The sequence below is a fragment of the Dasypus novemcinctus genome, chromosome 8, assembly GCF_030445035.2.
Source record: "Dasypus novemcinctus isolate mDasNov1 chromosome 8, mDasNov1.1.hap2, whole genome shotgun sequence".
NCBI lineage: Eukaryota > Metazoa > Chordata > Mammalia > Cingulata > Dasypodidae > Dasypus > Dasypus novemcinctus.
Window position 1 is genome coordinate 86,671,385 of NC_080680.1, and position 21,385 is coordinate 86,692,769.

At 50.6% G+C, this 21,385-nt stretch overlaps 1 protein-coding gene across 1 annotated transcript in view; it reads right to left on the bottom strand.

Moving 5' to 3' along the window:
• Positions 1 to 9,128: 9,128 nt before the first annotated feature.
• Positions 9,129 to 21,385, bottom strand: part of ASS1 (argininosuccinate synthase 1) — a 52,009-nt gene continuing 39,752 nt past the window's right edge. Inside the window, exons 13-16 of the mRNA XM_058302218.2 lie at positions 19,710 to 19,841; positions 15,043 to 15,199; positions 11,076 to 11,141; positions 9,129 to 9,420 (exon numbers count right to left, since the gene is read on the bottom strand). Of these exons, the coding sequence (XP_058158201.1) occupies positions 9,375 to 9,420; positions 11,076 to 11,141; positions 15,043 to 15,199; positions 19,710 to 19,841 (401 nt within the window). The 3' untranslated portion in view covers positions 9,129 to 9,374. The remainder of the gene's footprint in view (positions 9,421 to 11,075; positions 11,142 to 15,042; positions 15,200 to 19,709; positions 19,842 to 21,385) is intronic.

Consider the following 21,385-nt stretch of genomic DNA (forward strand, 5'->3'; position numbering starts at 1 on the left):
GCGCTCGTTCCCTTTTGTGTATAAGTCTTGTCTATTGAACTTGGGTGTAAGTTTCTTGAGAGCCAGGACTGAGTTTTTGTTTTTTTTATCCTGCCAGCTAAAATTTCTGTGAATTGGGCAATGAAGCCTATCAACAATGTGGAAAGTTAATTATGCTATTATGTCAGGTGAAAAAGTGAAACAAATGTACAGGCATAATGTAAGCGAATTACATCACACACATGAAAACAAAGGTGCATATGGGAAAATGACTAGCAGGAACCATGTGAAATTAACATTTTGATTATGATGTGCTCAGAAATGAATTTTACCCTATCTTCCATTCTTCGATTTTCAGTATTACTTTATTAGGACACTCTTGCTGAGCCCTGATAAACAATGGGTGTGAGGTGCCAACCCCTCCTCCATCGGCACCCCAGTTTCTATTTGCATTTCCTGATTGACTGGAGGGCTAAGAACACTCCTGGAAAGAGATCTCTAATTACGCCAGTGCCCTGGATTCAGGCATCTCCAGCCCGTGGAGGCAACTGCACGGCAGCCTCATGGGCAGGGTGGGGGGGATCTAGGGTCTTGTAAGGACAGAATCTACCCTGAAAGAAGGCAGAGCCAGCCGCAGTGAACTAACCCCTGCCGGGGTCTGAGAGCTGGAAGGCAAGGGGGTTGCAGGGGCTGGGAGCTGCTGCTTGAAGCCTTTGACAGCCCAGCCAGTCGGCAGCAGCACTCACGCCCAGGTGGAGAGGCACTGTGTTCCTGAAAAGCTAAGGGTTTTGACAACTTGGTGCCTAACCAGCTCCTCTATGGAGCCCCTAAGGTGCCAGTTTCCTACCCACTTCCTGGTAGAGCCGGGGCCAGTGGTTCTGAGAAGGGCAGCGGCATGTCAGTGGTGCGGGCAGTGGCTGGAGGGAAGGGGCAGGGGGGACACGGAGGTGCGCGAGGGCGGGTCTGGGCTGTGGCACGAGGATTGAGTTGGAGGGGTTCTTGACACCACTGTGGACTACTTGGCTTCTAGAGCAGGGAAGGGCCTTGCAACGGGCATTTCTGAAGTTCCCCAGGTGGGGCATCTGAGCCAGTGAGGACTGGAGAGTCAGTCATTGAACAAATACTGGGCACTTACTGTGGGCCAGGCATGGTTTTGGCATCTGGACAGAGCTGTGACCATGGCAGACACAGTCTCTGTCTACATGAAGCTCCCTGTCTAGAGGGGAAGAGACTCAATATAAAATTCACCATGCCCAACATCAAAGCAAACCAAGGCATTGTACGTCAGATGGTGAAGAGTGCTACAGAGAAGAGAAAGGTGGGGCAAAGGTGATAAAGAGTGCCAGGTTGAACTTGGCGGTTATCTGGGGAGAAAGTATTCCAGAGTTAGGCCTGTATGAGGAACAGCAAGTAAGTTAGCGGGGCTAGAGCAGAGTGAGAGGGAGAGTAGAGGGAGGTAGCAGTGAGCCAGAGCGTGAAGGGCTTGTAGGCCATAGTAAATGTATCAGTTATCTGTTGCTGCATAACAAACAACCCCCCAAATTTAGTGCATTTAAACAAAACTTCATTTATTCTTTCTCATGTGCCTATAGATTGGCAGTCTGAGTGGTTCCTCTGCTGTTCTCACCTGGATCATCTGTAAATATATGTTATGGCTTGACTAGCTCTGGAGGGTGCCATGTGCTCTGACTTCCATGTCTGGCAGTTGGTATTGGCTCTAGTAAGGACTTTGAATTTTATGCTGAGTGAGATGGAATCATTGTGGGGGTGAGGGGATAGGAGATGATGGGAATTTCAGCAGAAATGAGAAACTATGTGACTTATGTTAATAATATGTTGAGTGTTATTACAGGTCAGTGTGGCCTAGGGGTATTTGGGTTATATTATATCTACAATTGGAAAAATCAACTTTCACTTCTGTGCACGAAAGACTAAGATGGCCCAGAATTATCCTCCCACTATAAATAAGAGAAAACTGTACAAACTATAGGGAACAACTATTTTCAGACAATCAACAACAGGCAGCATGGGCCAAGGTAAGCCCTATCATCACCTAGCTTTCTACCGGAAGATAATCCCCCAACTACAGAATAGGAGGGAGAGGGATCTCTAAGAATCCAGTGATCTTGCTGTGCTCAGGAGATGGAGATGAGGTTTGGGGAGTCAACGCAGCTGAAATTTGTGGGACTGGTTACCAGAGAGGAGGGAGGTACTAAGAGAAAGTACTCCAGCAATATGCATTTGGCTGGCTGCCAATCTCCTGAAGCACAGAGTGAAACCCTACGAGGTTGAACTTTTTTTTTCCCAGTTATCTCCTCCACCATCATGAGCACTTGGCACATAGAAAACACATAGTATCTATTCACAGATGCCATAAACATACATATTTAAGAGACAACTTTTGAGGAAAGGCAGGTCACATGGGACTGCATATTATTAAAGTTTCCTCCAGCTAGAGTGGAGAGATCTCACTGAATTCAAGAGGCATTAAGTCCCTGAGCCTCAACAGACTCCAGCACCTACAATCTGATCTATTGGACTTACCACACTCAGCTAAGATGGAGTTGAAGAAGGACAACCACCACACCATGGAGCCTAGAGTGATTACAACTGAAAATGGGAGGATTGCATCCAGCATCCAGGTGGAATCTGAGCCTCCTCTTGACATAGAGGTGCAATGGACACAACCAATCCAATGTCCACATAGAAGAGGTGGCATTGGATTGGGAAAAGTGGACATGGTGGACGATGGGTATGGGGAAAGGCAGGAAGAGATGAGAGGTGGAGGCGTCTTTGGGACATGGAGCTGCCCTGGATGGTGCTTCAGAGGTAATCACCGGACATTGTAAATCCTCACAGGGCCCACTGGATGGAATGGAGGAGAGTATGGGCCATGATGTGAACCATTGTCTATGAGGTGCAGAGGTGCCCAAAGATGTACTTATCAAATCCAATGGATGTATCATGATGATGGGAACGAGTGTTGTTGGGGGGGGGGGGGGAGAGGGGGGGTGGGGGGGTGGGGTTGAATGGGACCTCACATATATATTTTTAATGTAATATTATTACAAAGTCAATAAAAAAAAAAAAAAAGAGGCATTAAGTGAAAACCTGATAAGGGTCATACCTTAGAAGTAGAGCTAAATTAGCCCTTGAATAAAGGCTACCCTAGAAGAGCTTAAAAAATAAAACTGGAAAAGATCAAACTAATCCACAGGTAACTGAACTGTCTTCCAAGTAAAATCAGTACTCGTTAAAGCAAATATAATAAAATTCAGCACTTAACAAAGTAAAATTTAAATGCCCAGCATCCAACAAAAAATAACCAGATAGGGAAGTGGCTGTGGATCAGTCAGTGGGGCTTTCATCTGCCATATGGGAGGCCCTGGGTTTGCTTCCTGGGGCCTCCTTGTGAAGGCAGGCTCACCTGCATGCTGCAGAGAACCGCCCGGCCCGCAAGTGCTGTGGAGTGCTGCCCAGCCTGCAAGTGCCATGGAGAGCCGACTCAGCAAGGTGACCGCAACAGAAAGGGAGACAAGCTGGGAAGTGGATTTGGCTCAACAGAGAGAACGTCTGCCTACCACATGGGAGGTTCAGGGTTCAAACTCAGGGCTTCCTGATCCGTGTGATGAGCTGGCCCACGCGCAGTGCTGAAATGTGCAAGGAGTACCCTGCCACACAGGGGTGTCCCCTGCGTAGGGGAGCCCCATGTGCAAGGAATGTGCCCCGTAAGGAGAGCCACCCTGTGCAAAGAAAGCGCAGCCTGCCCAAGTGTGGTGCTGCACACACAGAGAACTGACGCAGCAAGATGATGCAACAAAAAGAGACACATAAAAGTGGACTTGGCCCAATGGATAGGGCGTCCGCCTACCACATGGGAGGTCCGCGGTTCAAACCCCGGGCCTCCTTGACCTGTGTGAAGCTAGCCCACATGCAGTGCTGATGCGCGCAAGGAGTGCCATGCCATGCAAGGGTATCCTCAATGTAGGGGAGCTCCACATGCAAGGAGTGTGCCCCATAAGGAGAGCCACCCAGTGTGAAAGGAAGTGCAGCCTACCCAAGAATGGCGCCGCACACATGGAGAATTGACATAACAAGATAACACAACAAAGAGAAACACAGATTCCTGGTGCCACTGATAAGGATAGAAGCGGTCACAGAAGAACACACAGCGAATGGACACAGAGAGCAGACAACTGGGGTGGGGGGGAAGGGGAGAGAAACAAATAAATAAATAAATCTTTAAAAAAAAAAAAAAGACACAGATTCCCGGTGCCATTGACAAGAATCCAAGCCGACACAGAAGAACACATAGGGAATGGACACAGAGAGCAGACAATGGGGTGAGGGGAGAGAAATAAATAACTAAATCTTTAAAAAAATAAGGGAGACAAGCAAAAAATGCAGAAGAGTGTAGCAATGGACACAGAGAGCAGACAGCAAGCAAGCTGCAAGGTGGGGAGGGGAAATAAATAAAATAAATACATTCACAGAAGAATGCACAGTGAATGGACACAGAGAGCTGACAGCATGAAAAAAACGTCAAGGTGGAGGGGGATTAAAAATGGTAATAACCAGATACACAAAGAAGCAGAAAATGAAACCCATAATCAGGAAAAAATTTTAGCTGAAGAAACAGACCCAGACATGACAGAGATGAACAGGACATTAAAGTAACCATTATAAATATGCTCCATATGCTCAAGGATGCACAGGAAAGCATGAAGATGGTGAGAAGAGAAATAGGGTATATAAAAATGACTCACCTAGAGATGAAAAAAAAGATGACTGAAATGAAAAATATACTTGCTGAGATTAACAGCAGATGAGACTGTACAGAAAAGATCAGTGAACTTAAAGACAAAGCAATAGATACAATCCAAAATGAAGCCAAGAGTGAAAACAGACTAAAGGAGGAGGGGGAAGAGGAGAGGCTGAGCCTCATGGCCAACGCAGCAATATCAAGTGGTCTATGGTACATATCATCAGAGGATCAGAGAGGGGAAGGGGGGGTGGGGGTGGGACAAATAAATTTGAATAGGATGGCCAGAAGTGTTTCAAAGGTGATAAAAACCATAAATCCACAGGCCCAGCCTCAACGAACTGCAAGGAGAATAAACAGGAAAACCATGTCCAGGCACATTATAATCAAATGCTGAAAACTAGCAAAAGAGAAAGTCTTAAAAGCAGACATCAAAAAAGGCACATTACATACAGAGGAACAAACATGATAAGCTTTTAGCTATATTGATCCAGAAAGAGAGGACCCAAACTACCAAGATAAGTAATGAAAAAGGGACATCATTATCAATTCTGCAGACATTAAAAGGATAATGAGATATTATGAAAACTTTTTTACCAATAAAATTGACAACTTAATTGCTTGAAAGACACAAATTACCTAAAGTTGACCCAAAAAGAAATAGACAACTTGAATAACCATGTAAATCAAAGACATTGGAATACATTTTAAAAGCATTCCACAAAGAAAATTCCAGGCCCAGATGGCTTTACTGGTGAATTCTATCAAACATTTATGAAAGAAATATTATCAGTCCTATACAGGCTATTTCTGAAAATAGAGGAGGACTCTTCTGGATGCATTTTTTTACTTTGAGGCCACTATTATGCTGAAACAAAAACTAGATAAAGATATTGCAAGAGAATTGCAGACTGATATCTCTCATGAACATAGCCATAAAACTCTTTAATAACATTTTAGCAAATCAAATCCAACAATACATAAGAAAGATAATATATCATGACCAAGTGGGGTTTGTCTGAGGAACACAGGCTTGCCTAACATTAAAAAATCAATTAATGCATTTCATCATATTCACAGCATAAATGAGAAAAATCATATGTGAATTTCAAAACATGCTGAAAAAGCATTTCACAAAATTCAGCACCCAGTTATGATAAAAACAACAACAGCAACAACGACAACAACAACACACAACCTCTCAGTTAACTAGGACTGGTAGGGAAACTTCTTCGACCTCAACCTCATACACCTAACATTGAAACTCAATGGCGAAAGGCATAATGTTTTCTATTGAAGATCAGAAGAAGGCAAAATGTTTATTCTGGGCACTTCTTTATAACATTTCACCGTTGGTCTTAGCTAGCACAACAAGGCAAGAAAAAGAAATAGAAAGCATAAAGATTGTAAAGGAAAAAGTAAAACTGGTTTTATTTGCATATGACATGATCATGTACATAGATAACCCTAAGGAACCTACAAAATAGTTACGGGAACTAATAAGTGAATTTAGCAAGACTGCATAATACAAGTTCATTATATAAAAATCAGTTGAATTGTTAAGTACTAGCAATATAAAAATAGAAAATCAAATTTTAAAAAATTCACAAAATGCTTAGCAATGAATTTATCAAAAGTTGGGAGACCTGTCTTTTGAAACTATAAAACATTGCAAAGGAAAATTAAATAAAACCTAAATAAATGAAGCTATATACCATGTTTATGGATTGGAAGAATTAATGTGAAGATGGAAATTCTCCTTAAATTGATCTATAGATTCAATGCAATTCCAATCAAACTCATAGCAGATTTTTTTGAAGAAAATGACAAGCTGACTTTAAAATTTATATGGAAAGGCAAATGATCTAGAATAACGAAAACAATATTGAAAAAGAGCAAGGTTGGAATACTTATGCTACCTTATTTCAAGACTTAATAAAACTACAACAATTGAGACAGTGTTTTGGTATGAGGATAGACATACAGATCAATGAAACAGAATAGAGTCCAGAAAGAGAGCCATTCTCATACGGTCAATTGAAATTTGACAAAAAAGCTAAGGTAATTTAATAGGGAAAAGATAGCCTTTTCAACAATATGTCAGAACAGTTAAACATCAGTATGAAAAAAAAATGAGGGTACTAGTTTCTGTTTGGGATGATGAAAATGTTCTGGAAATAGTGGTAAAGGTTACACAGTATTGTCAATGTACTTAATGTCACAGAACGGTACACTTAAAAATGGTTAAAATGATTTTTATGTTATGTATATTTTGTCCCAACAAAAAATTAAAAAAAAAAACCTCTTTCCAATTCTGTACAATGATTCTGTGAACAATCTCATATCCTTTAAAAAAATTCTTTTTTTTTGCTTAAAAAAATGAACCTTGACCGTTAATCACCCCCTACACAAATATGAACTTGGAGTGGATCAAGGACTTGATTCTAAGTGTAATGAGGAAAAAAATGAAGGGCAGACTGAAAAGAATGTATTTGTAATATACAAATATCTGATAAAAGGGCTTATATCTAAATATATAAAGAACACTTATAACTCAATAAAAAGACAAATGACCCAAATTTTAAAAATGTACAAAATATTTGAAGATACCTTACAGATGGCAAATAAGCACAGGAAAATCTATTTAACATCACTACTCATCAGGGAAATAAAAATTAAAACCACTAAGAGATACTGCTACAATATCCACCAGAATGGCTAAAATTGAAAAGCATGACCATACCAAATGTTGGCAAGGATGTGAAGCACCTGGGGCTCTCACATGCTGCTGTGTTCACGGGAATGAAATACGGTTCAGCCACATTGGAGTCCAGTTTAGCAGTATCTTAATAAGTATACATTTACCACACTAACCCAGCAATTCTATTTCTAGATATTTATCCCAAAGAAATGAAAGCATATATGTACACAAAGAATTGTAAGCAAACATTCACAGTAGCATTAGTCACAACAACCCCAATTCCCATCAACTGGTGGGTGGATAAAAAATGGTGATGTAGCCATCCTACGGACTATACTCAGCAATAAAAAGGAACAAAATATTAATCCAAACAATAGCATGGAAGAATTAATCATTCCATTATGGAAAGTGAAGGAAATTAATCACAAAAGATGATATGAAATTCTGGAAAGTAAAAAACTATAATAAGAGAAAACAGATCAGTGGTGGTGGTAGTGGTGGGAGGATTGGAAGAGGGAGACTGCATGCAAATGGGCATCCACTCTAAGTGATGGAATTGATCTCTATCTTTTAGATTGATTTATTTATCCCTCCCCACCCCCATGCTTCCATTGTTTGTGCTTGTTGTTGGCTCTCCGGTGTCTGCTTGTCTTCTTTTTTAGGAGGCACTGGGAACTGAACCTGGGACTTCCCATGTGGGAAGGAGGCACCCAATTGCTTAAGCTACATTCACTCCCTGCTTATTGTTGTCTCGTTGTGTCTCGTTGTGTTATTGTGTCAGCTCGCTGCACCAGCCCTTCACATCAACTCACTGTCTTGTCTTCTTTTAAGAGGCACTGGGAACCAAACCCGGGACCTCCCAGGTGGGAGACAGGTGCCCAGCTCCTTGAACCACATCCTTTCCCCTGACTTCTATCTTGATTGTGTTGGAGGTCATAAGTTTGTGTACAATTACAGAAATTCACCAATCCTACTAAAATGAGCAATTGTAACTTTATGCTCATTCCTTCTTGCTCTCTGCAGAGTCTCCAGGTACATGGCATCCCACCATACTTAAGTTTACTTGTCCTCAGTTCTGGCCATTTGCTGAAGCCCAACTCCAAATCCTTGGGGGTGAGAGTCTGAGTGGCTCAACTCAGGCCAGGTGTCCAGCATGGTCCAGTCGGATATGACCAGGGGTGGGGTCACAGAACAATATGGCTGCCCCGGGCCCTGGTAGACAGTGGTACGGGGAACCCTGTAAAACCGGGCAAACACCCTCAAAAATGACAACTGAATCCTCTCAACTGAAGTTCTTCCTCCTCTAAAATGAAGGCTGCCCTTAGACTACTCCTGGCTCTCGCCTGTGGTGGGGGAATCCTGGCCACCACTTCCAAGAGTTCCTAGTGGCCTATGGGTAAACGCAATTTCTGGAGAAAGAGCTATGGGCAGGGCATGCTCCCCAAGCATATCAGCCACGTCCTCCCCGGCTTCCCTGGTGCAGGCCACATGTTGGTGACCACATCTCCGACTGCTGGGACTCGGGTCTGCTGGAGGAGAGCAGCAGATAACACAGGTTCTCTGTCAAGGGGTGGCCTTCAGCAGCACTTACACCAGAGAGCACAAAGGTTAGACTAAGAAAAGCAGGATTGACTACACACATGCTCACCCTTCTCTCTGCAGAAATAAAGAAACAAAAGACTAATGTATCTTTTTTTTTTTAATTGTCATTTTACAGCTCCCCCTGCAGGCACCCCACCACACACCTTTCCCCTCACTGACCACTTTTGCAGGCTAGGGGGAACCGGGAACAAAGCTGGGGTCTGGCGCCCCCACTATGCTGCCAGCCAGCCCCGGAGAACAAGCCACAATTACAAATTATCACAACAATTAGCGCCTGTACTTGAGAGATGGGCAAAGTGAGGAGGCCCCAGCTCCTCATTGTCAGTTGGTCTATTTAGCGGTGACCTTGCTCTGGAGACGATGATATTCCTTCAGCCTGTAAACCAGATTCAAAACAAAGGAAAATGTAAATTAACAATAACAACATGCACTCGGTTCAATTAATTCAGGCAGAACCGGGGTGGTTGGGGAGGGGGGGGCAGCTGTTTGTTAAGATGTGTGTGAAGTTGTCTTTTTTCTTCCTCTATCCCTCTCCCGCCCTGGCCCCTGCTGCCCTCCAATCAGGATAATGTAATTAATTTATCTTAGGGAGAAAACATTGCTTGTCATTGTTGAAGACAAAGCCGCTAACTGGCAATGGGAAAAATGAAGAGGCTATTATGAAAACGGTGTGTTCTGAGCCATTTAAAAGGGTTTACAGAGTCATAAAAGACAAACAGTGGGTGCGGGAAGGGGGGTGGGGGGAGCTGGAGGTTGAGGGGAAGAGTGCCCCAGGCCTTCTGGCTGGAGCCAGTGTCCCTCCTGGTCTGAGAATGGCTCTGGGAGAAAAATGGTGGCTCTGTGCTCGGGGATGTTGACAGGGCGAGGGAGCGGCTGCTGCCCTTTTCCCAACCTCAAGCCCGCAGGGCAGGAGGTTGGTGATCGAAAGCCTAGAGCAGCCACCCAGGCCTCGGGACTCAGTCCCACCACTTCCGAGCTGGGGACCACAGGCAGGTGACCCACCTACTCTGGGTCTGCTTCCACAGCTGCAAACTTGTGCAAGCATTAAACGGGACACTTCAGGAGAGCGCCTGGAGGCGGCTGGTCCACAGGAGCCACCGGTAGTGACCCCATTCGCCCTTGTACTTGCCACCCCCAGGGCCGCCCAGCCAGACTTGTGCTACCAGGGACTGTTCTCCTCCCGCGTGCCAGGTTCTGGGCCATGGGCATCTGTGAGGCAGGCACTGCTCACATCCCCACTTGGGACTGCCAGAGGTTCAGAGGGGATCTGAGGTCAAAGCCGGGATTTGAACCCCGGAGATCCCGTGGCCAGACTTGTGCTACCAGGGACTGTTCTCCTCCCGCGTGCCAGGTTCTGGGCCATAGGCATCTGTGAGGCAGGCACTGCTCACATCCCCACTTGGGACTGCCAGAGGTTCAGAGGGGATCTGAGGTCAAAGCCGGGATTTGAACCCCGGAGATCCCGTGGCTAGACTGGTGCTACCAGGGACTGTTCTCCTCCCGCGTGCCAGGTTCTGGGCCATGGGCATCTGTGAGGCAGGCACTGCTCACATCCCCACTTGGGACTGCCAGAGGTTCAGAGGGGATCTGAGGTCAAAGCCGGGATTTGAACCCCGGAGATCCCATGGCTAGACCGGTGTCCATCTAGGCCCGCAGCTCTCCTTTGGTTCTAGGATGGCAGGAACTGGACAAGGAGACCTCCTGAGGTTCCTTTTTGCCTCCTGGTCACTCTACTCCTAACCTGCCCAGGCAAGAGAATCCTACGTGGGGTCCCTGTGGCTCTGGAGAAGTGGGGGTGAGTGTGAGAGGCGAAGGCAAGACCCTCTCTTTGCTTTGGCTGCCATAAGGCCCCACCGAGCCTTCGGAGCACTGAGCTCGGGAGCAGGCTGGGTCCAAGCAGGCTCTGAGGAGGTTGTGGTGGATGGACAGGAGGGGCTTGTCTGGGTAGGGCAGGGGTTGGGCCAAGGTCCCATCAACGTCTGCTCCCCGTATCTAGGGTTGGAGGACCCATCAAGGCCCAGCGTGCCTCACCTGAGGGAGTTGATGTTGATGAACCCGGTGGCATCGCTCGGCTCATAATCGCCCTGCACGTTCATGCTGCCGGGAGAGAGCAGAAGGTGGTCAGCACAGGCCCCTGCCCAGCCCCGACTCTGGGCCGGCCCCTGCCCCTACCCGTGGTGCCCACCACAGCCTCTTTCCCACCACACAAAGCTGGAGGAGGTGGGAGCAGCCACCCCAGGCTCAGGTCTGGTTCAGCTGGGTGAAATCTTCCTACAAGTCAGAGTGTCCCATCTGTAAACGGAGGACCCAGATGAGAGCAGCTCTGCGCTGGGGGCTGTGGGAGGCCCAGAGAGGACTTCCAGGAATGGCTGAGGAGGTCAGGGCAGTGTGCGTCGACAGCCTCGGCTTCCCCAGGCATCCTGTGCTCACAGCAGGAGTTGACCACCCAGTCCCCTTCCCCCTTGACTGTCTAACCATGCGGACCCTGTCTAATCCATCCTCAGACCCCGACACCCACCTACACCTGCGGTCATGAAAACTGCCTGGCCAATGCCTGCTGGAGTAGTGGAACAGGGTTCCTTGTTTGTTTGCTTTCCTTCACAGTGTCTGTATTTCTAGATTCCACAGGCTCTTCCCATTTAGCTGCTCTTTCAAACCCTTCCCAACCACAGCAGAGTCCTTCAAGCAGGTCAGACTTGGGTGTGAATCCCAGCTCTGCCACACTACCGATCACCACAAAGCTTGGGGCAAGTTCTCCCTGCTTGGGCTTCAGTCTCTTCACCTGTGAAAGGGGCCATTGCTAGCTAGTTGATAGGCTTCACGTGAAATCACTTATCCAGCTCCGGGCACACGGTAAGCACTCAGTGTTACTAATATTATTCATTCATTCGCACATCGTTTATTTAGACATTTATTAAGCACCTACAACCTGCCAGGCTCTGAGGAAACAAGACCGGAGCCCACGGGGTGCCTGCCATGAGCAATCACCCATAAGCGTCCCTTAGCCACAACCATGGTCAGCGCCGTGAGGACAAGTCCAGGGCACCGCGGTCCCAGGGGCCCCGACTCCAGCAGGCCACCCTCTGAGCCACCAGAGCCGGCCTGTTTCTCATGGGGCCCCTCATGGGGTCCTGGCCTGAATCAGCCCCTTGTCTTCCCGCCTGAAAGGGGTGGCGATACAAAACTCCAGCCTCGGGACAAAGCAGCCCCAAGGTTCTGAAGGACAAGGAGGTGGCCTGTCCCCTCAGGAACTTTCTCCACAGGTGAGACGGGGGAGGCAGGGGGGAGGCACGGCTCTCTCGGGATCTGCCGCTTTCTGCCACCCCGAGGCCTGTGCCTCTGACCGGTGGTCTTTGTGTGTGGAATTTTTACAAGGGGTCTCTGCCTCCACCTGACCTGGCAACTGGCAACTCGCTCAGGACTTGGGCCCGGCACCCCCTTGCTCACCCCTCACATCACCCTCACGCCCTCACCCTGACCTTCATCAGGCCTTGAAGCTGGCACCCGGAACTCTGTAAAGTACCCCACGCTCCCACTCCCCTGTCTCTCTACCTCCCATACCTCCTTCCTCTCCACCTCTAGCAGCCCCTCCAGGGGCTGCCCGGTGCCACCCGGCATGTCCGCTGTGACGGGAGAAGAGATCAGACGTCAGAGATGCCTGCCACGGCACCCCTCGCAGCGCACAGAGGAGGTGCTGAGGAGAGGCTGGGCCCAACCCCTCGCTCGCCTCAGATCCCTTTCACAGACCTTTCTCATGGGCGATGAGCGCAACACAGAGCTCCCCACAGACGTCACAGGCTGTCAGACAGGCTTTCAGGACCTGAGCCTCTCCCCGACCTTCTAAACCTCCCTGTCCCGTTCTGAATGGTGCTTGTACCCAACCCGAGGAGAGGGCAGGGCACAGAAGCCCCTCGCCTGTCCCGAGGCCCCCAGGCACAGCCGTCCTTTCACCTGCATCTCTCCTAAGCCAAAACAAACTCTCCCACCCTCTTCCCCCAGATGGGCCCTTCCAGACCGCCACAGCAGCCCCTGCCAAGAGGGCCCACGTCCAGGGACAGACCTGTGCCCTGAGGCTGCCGGAGAGTTCCGAGAGGTCTTTTTCAGGAACTGAAAAACCTCTTTTTAAAACTGTGGCTGGGGTGGGGGGGGGGAGGTGGAGGTGGAAAGAGTTTACAATGATTTTTTTTTTTTTTACCTCCCTTGACGGTCTACAGAAAACCTCTGTGCTTTTATTTTTGCTCATTCGAGTGGCTCTGACCTGCTCTATAATTACGTTACTTTCTACCTACTGTGCCGCGGCATTTCCAGTTCTGCTACCTCTCGCGGCTTCCTCGCTGGTCCCTGTGACGCTGTCACTCAAGGGCTTTCAAGTCAGCGATGTAGAAATCAAAAAGAAAAGGGAAATGGTCGGAGACACAGTGAGAATAAATGCTCCTGCTTTTCTCTCTTTTTTTCCCCTTTCCCTTTTTACTTTATTCATTTAATCTCCCTGAGTGAGACTGTAAGGCTTAATGAAGGGTTGGACAGATTATTAGAGGCTGTTGATTTGGAGGGGGAGGGAAGAAAGAGCCAGAGAGAGAAAGAGAGAAGATAATTTGACATTTACCCCGACTGATCTAAACTGATTCGGTTATATTTATGGCTTATAAAGTGTTTAGAAAGATTGAAGTGGGGAGAAACTCAACACAGCAAAGAGAAGGGAAAGAAAAAATAATATTGACTGCCAAACAAAACTCGTACTTTAATTCTCAACGGGCCTCCAGGAGGGAAGACCCGGGCTCAGCCTGGGCTAACCTGGGCCTGGAACCTGCGTCAGGCAGGGCTGTCCCACAGTGGTCTGGCCCGTCTCTGGTTTGGCCAGGTGACCTCCAGAGGAGGTGCCTTGCCCCTTGGAGGCTAACAGTTAACTGCTCCCGCTGACCTGCCCAGCAGGATGGTCTCCCACCTCTCCAGGGTTCCTTCTCAGCTGCTCACTGCCTGGGCCATGACTGCGGAAGCTCCTCAGGGGTCTCGCCTTGGTTTCTTTCCTGCCTCACTCCCTGCTTTCCCCTTGACTCGTGACTTAAAGAACCTTGAAATGCCTGTGGCTCCCCAATGCCTTCAGTTCAGGTTTCTCCTCAACTCCAGACTCACTGGCCCCAGGTCTGACTAGACGGTTCTGGGCTATCTCAAAGGAAGCCCACACTCAAGATGCCCAAATCCAAAGGCAAGCTCATCCCCAGGAACACTCCCTTCCCTCAGCGATGGCCGCCAACACGCTCCCGGGCACTCACGCCAAAATACAGGCACTCTGGAGCTCTCCCATCTCCCTCCGCTACGAGCCCTTTTGACGCTGCCTCCTAAATACTTGTCAAACCCATCTGCTTTTCTCTATTCCCAGAACCATCAGCCTGGTCCAAGCCACCAGTATTTCCCACAGATGGTCTTGCTTCCACATTTGCCAGTTTCTGCCCCATGCGAATCCCTTCCCCAGACCAGTCAGAAGGACCCTCTAAAAACCCAGATCTGATCATGTCCTTCCATTGCTGAGTGCTTTGAGATCCAGCTCTGGGCCCCCCCACCCTGGCCCTTCACCCCCACGGTCTTGCAGTACCTGGGAGGTACTTGGCTCTTCTAAGGCCCCAGGACACTTGCACATGACACATTCACTCTGGAACTCTCCCTCTTCGTCTGGTTAACTCCTTTCATTCAGAGATCAGCTCAAAGATGACCTCCTCAGGGAAGCTTTTTCACAACCCCAGCTATCACATCCTCCCAGTGTGTCCTGTACTTCTTCACAGCATGTTGCCCTCTCTCCTAAGTCTACTTTTGTGTGATCATTTGATTGGCGCCTTTCTCTCTAGCTAGTTCCACCAGGGCATAGAGGGCATAGGCGCTCTTCACCGCCATCTCCGCCGGGCCCTGCGCAGCACCTGCGGGGCTCAGGCAAGTATTGGTTGAGTGAAGCCAGGCGTGGACGTGAGGGCCCATGGACAGGAAGAGGTGTGGGGGCACCTACCTCACCAGCTCCTCATTGTAGAGCGACAGTGGGGACTCCCGGCTGAGGATGTACACCTGGCCCTTGAAGACAGACACCTGCACCTTCCCTTCCACCCGCTCCTGCGACTTGGCGATGCAGTGGCGGACAAACTCACACTCGGGGCTGTGCCAGAAACCTGCGGGGAAGAGAAGGGCGCTAGGGGGGCCCAGGGCACTCTCTGCCTTGGCCAGGGTACCGGGAGGGACTGGGGTAGAGGAAGGGCAGGCCGTGCTCTGCCCTGTCACGGCACAGGCCCGGGGACCCTGGGAGGGAAGCCTGGGCCTGCCTTGGGCTCTGCTGAGTTCCGTAACAGGATGCACTTGTAAGTGACTGTGTCAAGGAGCAAGCCCCCAGGACCCCTTTCCTGTAACCTTGCCAGGGCCCTGTGGGGAAGGGGGTGTCCTCTCTGCCCTGCAATAGTCACCTTCCAAGGACCAGGCGGAGGGGAGCTAACCCACTGCTTCATTCCAGACATTCTGGGCTAGGTGCTGGGGACACAGGGGAAGGGACCCCTGTCCCTTGCCCACAAGGAGCTCCAATCTTGTGAAGGAAGCACAGTTATGAGGCAGGAGACCTCAGATAAAGCTCAGAGGCATATGCTGAGTGATGGGTGTGCCCAGGACCGGCAGCTGGGTGGTGGGTCAGAGCCAGCCAAGACTCTGTGCATGGGGCATCCACCTCTTTGAGCCTCTGACTCTTAGTCTGTTCAGTGGGGAGAACACCATATCTCCCCCCACTGGACCAGAGGGCTTATTGCATGCGGAGCCCTGGAGATCCAAGTGCTGGACCTAGGGGCTGCTGCAAACATTGGCAACCTCAGAATGGGCAGGCCCCTTGGAAATCAGTGAATGGGTTTCTAGATAATCCTAATATTTTTATATGCAAATATAATATCTTTACACATATAAGCAGCGATACCAAGCTAAGTTCTTTATTTGGAATTGGCCCTTTGAGTCCTTATAAAACAACACTTAAGAGAAAATCTCTCTAAGCCTCTCTCAGGAAGTTGAGAAATTTTTCCGAGATCACACAGGTGGGGGATAAGTGTGAGAGCTGGGGTTTGACCTTGGTGAGCCCAAGGTACGACAACACTGCTTCATGTAATAATCCTTGGGCTTCTCTGTGGATGAAATATTCCTCAGTTTGTAGGCCAGGGACAGGAGAGTCCTAAGGGCCTGTCCCCAGGCTGGAGCCCCCCTAGTCTCAGACCATAGATAGCCGGCTCCTCCTCTCGGCTCTGCCCCAGCCGGGGTTGGGGGAGGGGCAGCACAGGGCGTAGGGTTTCTTTGAAACGGAGCTGGGAAGGTGAGCCCACCTGGGCAGCTGTGGAGCCAGATGGCCAGCGATCTCCTGTCCTGATAAAGGACGGGGTCAGCCCAGGGTCTGTGGCTATTGTTGGAGGCCCAGGCCTCCAGGGGTACCTGCCGAGGCTCTCTGTGGGAAAGGGGAGCAGGCCTTCTCAGGGATGGGGTCTGGGGCCTTGCAGAAGTGGGGGAGTGCTGGGAGGGGCCCAGCAGCTGGATAAAAGGTTGGCTCCTGCTCTCTAGTCTCCTACCCCTTGAGTTCACAGTCCAGCCCTACCTTGTCAAGCAATACCTTCCCTGTGCCTCAGTTTCCTCATTTGCACAAGGAGCTAGTCCTACTAACCACTTTTCAGGGAGTCCTGTGGATTCAATGATCAGGTAGAGCACCGAGCTCAGGGCTTTGAAGAAAATCGCTAGCAGCTTGAAAATGACTGACCTATGCCAGCCCTCAAAGAGACAGATGCCCAGAGAAGGAACCCGATCTGCCCAAGGCCACACGGGGAGACAACGAAAGGGTTCAGGTCCAAATTGAGGGCTCCGAACTCTAGCCCAGGGTTTTATCCAACGCGGCATGGAGACCCCTGAGGGAGGGGACACTGATGTCCCCCACCCCACCACCTCTATGCCCCTGTGCCCCGGCCCTGGCCATCTCGCTAAGAGAACAATCAGCCCATTAAGTTCCCAGGCTGGAAGAAAGGCGGGAGCTGGAGCTGGAGACTAGGAGGACAGGATTTCTGTGGGAGCTGCCCCCAGGCCTGGCTTTATCCTGGGGCTTTCCCGCCTTCCCTCGTGGGGCTCTTCTGTTCAGGTTTCCTTTCCCATGGGACCAGTAAGTGTGGCGTGCACTAAATGGGGGAGGGATCCCTCTGCAGGTCCTGGGCCTGCAGATGTGCCATGGGAGAGCCGGTGGGGCCAGGGTGGGGCCTGAGAGGGTGCCTCGCCCTCCGCCACCAGACCTGGCAAGTGCGTGCTACACGCTGCCCTTCCCAACCTGGCGCGGCCCCTGCGGAGGCCTGTGTTCTGCTGCGCTTATCAGGTGGGGTGGGGCAAGGGTCTCTCACGCCTCCGCACCCCGAAACCATGCCAGGTGATTTCAGTGATTTAACATGCACGCACTGGAATAGCACTCCGTGCCAGGCGTGGCTCCAGATGCTTTGCAAATACGAGGCCAGCAGAATAATTAACCCCCACGCTTCAGATGAGGAAACCGAGGCTTGGGAGGTCAAGTAACCTGTTCGAGCTAACCTCTGCTCTATACATATTGCTACCTCCAGGAATATCAAGCAGCCTCTCTGAGCTGTAGGGACTGCACAGCAGGGGACTTGGGTAAAGTTAATATTGCTAACAACCACGTGGGACCAGCCTCCACTCCCCTCCCTTTCTGTTTCCTTTGACACACAATCACTATAGCTCACCTGGGGCTTTAGGGCCCGCTGGATGACAGCGGAGATCAACCCAGGGAGTCCCACCTAGACTGACCGGGCCCGCAGCAGGGCCCAGCGATGCCCCAGATGCTCGGGCTCCCTTGTCCACACTGCATCCCCTTGACCATCCTGTCTAAGGGCCAGCGCACCTTCACACCCCTCTGGGATCTGCTGGAGTGGCTGAGGATTCGGCCTCTGACGCCAGCCTGCTAAGCCGCTGTTCATCAGTTGTGGAACCTGAGACGCGTGCCCTCACCACCCTGTGCCTCAGTTCCCTCTTCTCTGGGCAGCTAGGATTTGGGAGTTCACGTAGCCAGGGCCCAATCCAGCGTCCGGCAGCCGTGCTTCAGGGATGCCTCCTGCAGCCCGTGCCAGGTGCGTGCACCTCCACTGGATCCTGCCACGTTTTAATGACTCTCCCGCTTTGTAACCAAAAGCTACCTTTCAGCATTTAAATCCCACCGAGCAAGAAAGCCGAGCAAGAAAGCCCGCGGGAGACAATGGTATTTAAACACCTGCCTGTACCTGGGGGTGGGGGGTGGGGGCGCACTCGGCTTCAAAGCTGCTGGGAACAATGGGAGGGAGAAATAACGCCAGCCAATAACCACTCTAAATCCCAAGATGAGTTACAGTGATTAGGAGGCTTAAAAGGAAACAAAATCTCAGAGTGGAGGGGAAGGGGGGGAAGGGGAGGGGCGTGGAGGCTGGCCCCAGGTATTCATTGTTAATATTTAACTCGATCCAAGTCAGTCCCCTGATGTCCAGTCCCCGTAGAGGCCGACCTCTGCCTCAGACAGCAGCCTGTCCCCGCAACAGCTCAGAGAGGCTCCTTGATATGATTTCTCGAATTAGCAATACGTGAATGTTACAGAGCAGAGCTTAGCAGACTTTTCCTGGAAGGGCCAGAGAGTAACTGCTTTAGGCTCAGTGGGTCACCGGGTCTCTCACTGCTGTAGCACAAAAGCAGCCACAGATAAGACACAAACGAATGTGGCTGCATTCCAATAAAACAATTTAAGGGCAATGAAGTTTGAATTTCACATAATTTTCAATCGTCATGAAATCTTCTTTTGACTTTTTTTCTAGCCATACAAAAATGTAAAAACCACACTCAGCAGGCTGAACAGAAACAGGCAACAGGCCGGATTTTGCCCAGGGACTATCGTTTTCTGGCCCTTGTTATCCAGGATTAGGGGTGGGTGTGGAGGTAGAAGGCCGGGATTCCAACCTGTGACAAAAGGCAAGTCACGGAAACTTGGTCCCTCCGAACCACCGTAGAAGGGGACCCCCCACACCAGGCTGTGGGAACGCAAATCCTAATGGCCTGCCTGGGCGTGCTGTGGGGGCTCAGGGCCACCCTGGGGCTTTGCTGATGTGACGCTCAGGCTCGGGGCTGAGTTCTTCTCCCCTGCGGCAGGTCGTGCAGTAGCTCCAGGTTCTGCCTGGGGACAGCCTGGCCACTTTGGTTGTATAACTTTCACAAGCCACGTCCCCCTCTAGGCCTCAGTTTTCTCACCTGTGACATGAGCTACAGATCGTCTAGGAAAGCTGTCAGGACTCTCTGGGCTGGCGCCCGGATGCCGGATAAAGGGGGGGCTGTGGGAGTGGTGATGCCAGGGGGTTTTCCTGGCGTGCTTGACTCACACAAGTCCCCGGTGGCAGAGGGCACCCTGGGAAGTCCCTCGACACTGGGGAGCAAGGCCGCTCGTGCCCTCCCCGCTCACTCCCTTGCCCCTGCCTCCACTCTACCCCACTCAGCCTGCCCGTCTGGGGTCCTCACCCGGGGGGCGGCAGTGGGAGGGGTGGGACTGCGAGGAGGCTGCTGTTTTGTTGGAGAGGGGAGGGCAGGGCCAGAGAGCCAGGTCGGGCGGCTGGAGGCCGGGAGGGGCGAGGGTGGCGGACGCAGGGGCGTACCCACCCGTGTACACCAGCTCGGCGAATTTCAAGCCCAGGCCTTGTTTGATTTTGCGTACTTCCCGATCCATCGTGAAGGCCTCGATGTCTAAATGAGCGTGGTAAAGGATCGTTCCCGCTGGGGTCTCGTAGATACCTAGCCATTTTTCCAGGCAGGGGGAAAAGGAGAAAAAAGAGAGAAAGGCATGAAACCCAAACTGTCAGCAAATGACAAAAAAAAAAAAAAAAGAAGAAGAAAAAGAAAAAGAAATAATGACTCGTCTGACAGCAGACAAGCCGGTTGGACCCATTCACTCCCAGCTTGCTGCAAAATGCATCTGTCATTATGTTCATGCTGGGGCCACGACAGTCCACTCTGCGGCTTGTGGAGAAAATGTCTAGATGCCCCTCTTTGAAGAGGCCCTCAGACGTTGGAAAATGACAGGGTTTCGGCGCAGCTTCCCCCTCCTTCCCAATGCATGCCCACCGGCCCGCAGCTGAAAACCTGTAATTAAACCAACTACGGCGAAGCCCAGGGCCCCAGATACCTCTTCCGCCCTTCCACCAGGGGGCCAGGGGCGGGGGGCGACTGTGCACACACACGCACACGCGTGTCCACATGTGTGACATACGCTGTCTTCAGAGGGTGGCCCTCCTGCAGCCTTGTCTCTCCAGAGAAATTCTGGGGTGGAGAGCTTGAGAATCACCTGCACTGGACCCGCCACACAGCTGGGCAAACAGTCCACGAGAAGAAGGGACTCGCCCCTGGTGGAGCTGGGACCCGAGTCCCTGACCAGGACTGTCTGCTGCCCAGGGGGCCCTGTGCCTGGGGGGGGGGGCGCCTTGCGCAGGCCCTGGGGCCCCTCTCCACCTCAGGCTCAATTCCTCCATTTGCCAAATATCCTGCTTAGACCAGATGGTCACCCAAGTGACCTGGAGGTGGCTGGCCCTGGGCTGAGGGTGGTCCAATCAGTAAGGCCACGCTGCACTTGAAGAAACTGAGGTGCCAAGAAGCAGGCCTGACCCAGCGCACGCGGCTGCGGGCTCCTCACCCCTCCACCACCCCCAGCAGTCAGGCCTCTTGACAAGGGTCAGAGCTGGCCTTGGGAAAAGCGCCTGCAGTCCTGAGGAACGAGGGGCAAGGACTGCTCCCGTCCCCACTGCTTCCTTTCTTCCCACCACACCACACTGCCACGTGGAAGGGACAAGTTCAGCTCCCCTGGAACTTGACCACCAGTGTTTTTCTTCACTGGCTGCTTTAAAAAACTAGAGAGGGGGTCATTTCAACCCCGGAATGCGACGGGGATACTGCGAAGGCTGAGTCTGATGAAGCCTCCGTGGGCTTCACCCGGAGTTTCTTCCCCCAAGAACTACCCCAGTCTTTGGTCTTTAAATCTGGGAATCACAGGCATGTCAGAGCTTGCAGGAAGGGCTCTTTGGCTTCAACTGATATAGCGTTTCCTTCCTAACTTTAAGCTGCAAAGCCATTATTCAAACTCAGTTTTCATCAGAAGTGCAGCTTACGGAAGAGGGAATCAAGGCCCTGCCGGAGGAGCAGAAGCTGTTCTGGGAACCGTGGGCCCTGCTGAGTGGGCCATTAATGCCTGTCTGGTCCAACCCCATCTTACAGATGAGAAGACTGAGGCCCAGCGAGGGAAGAGAATTGCCCAGGGTCACCCAGCTGACCGGAGGGGCCAGAGC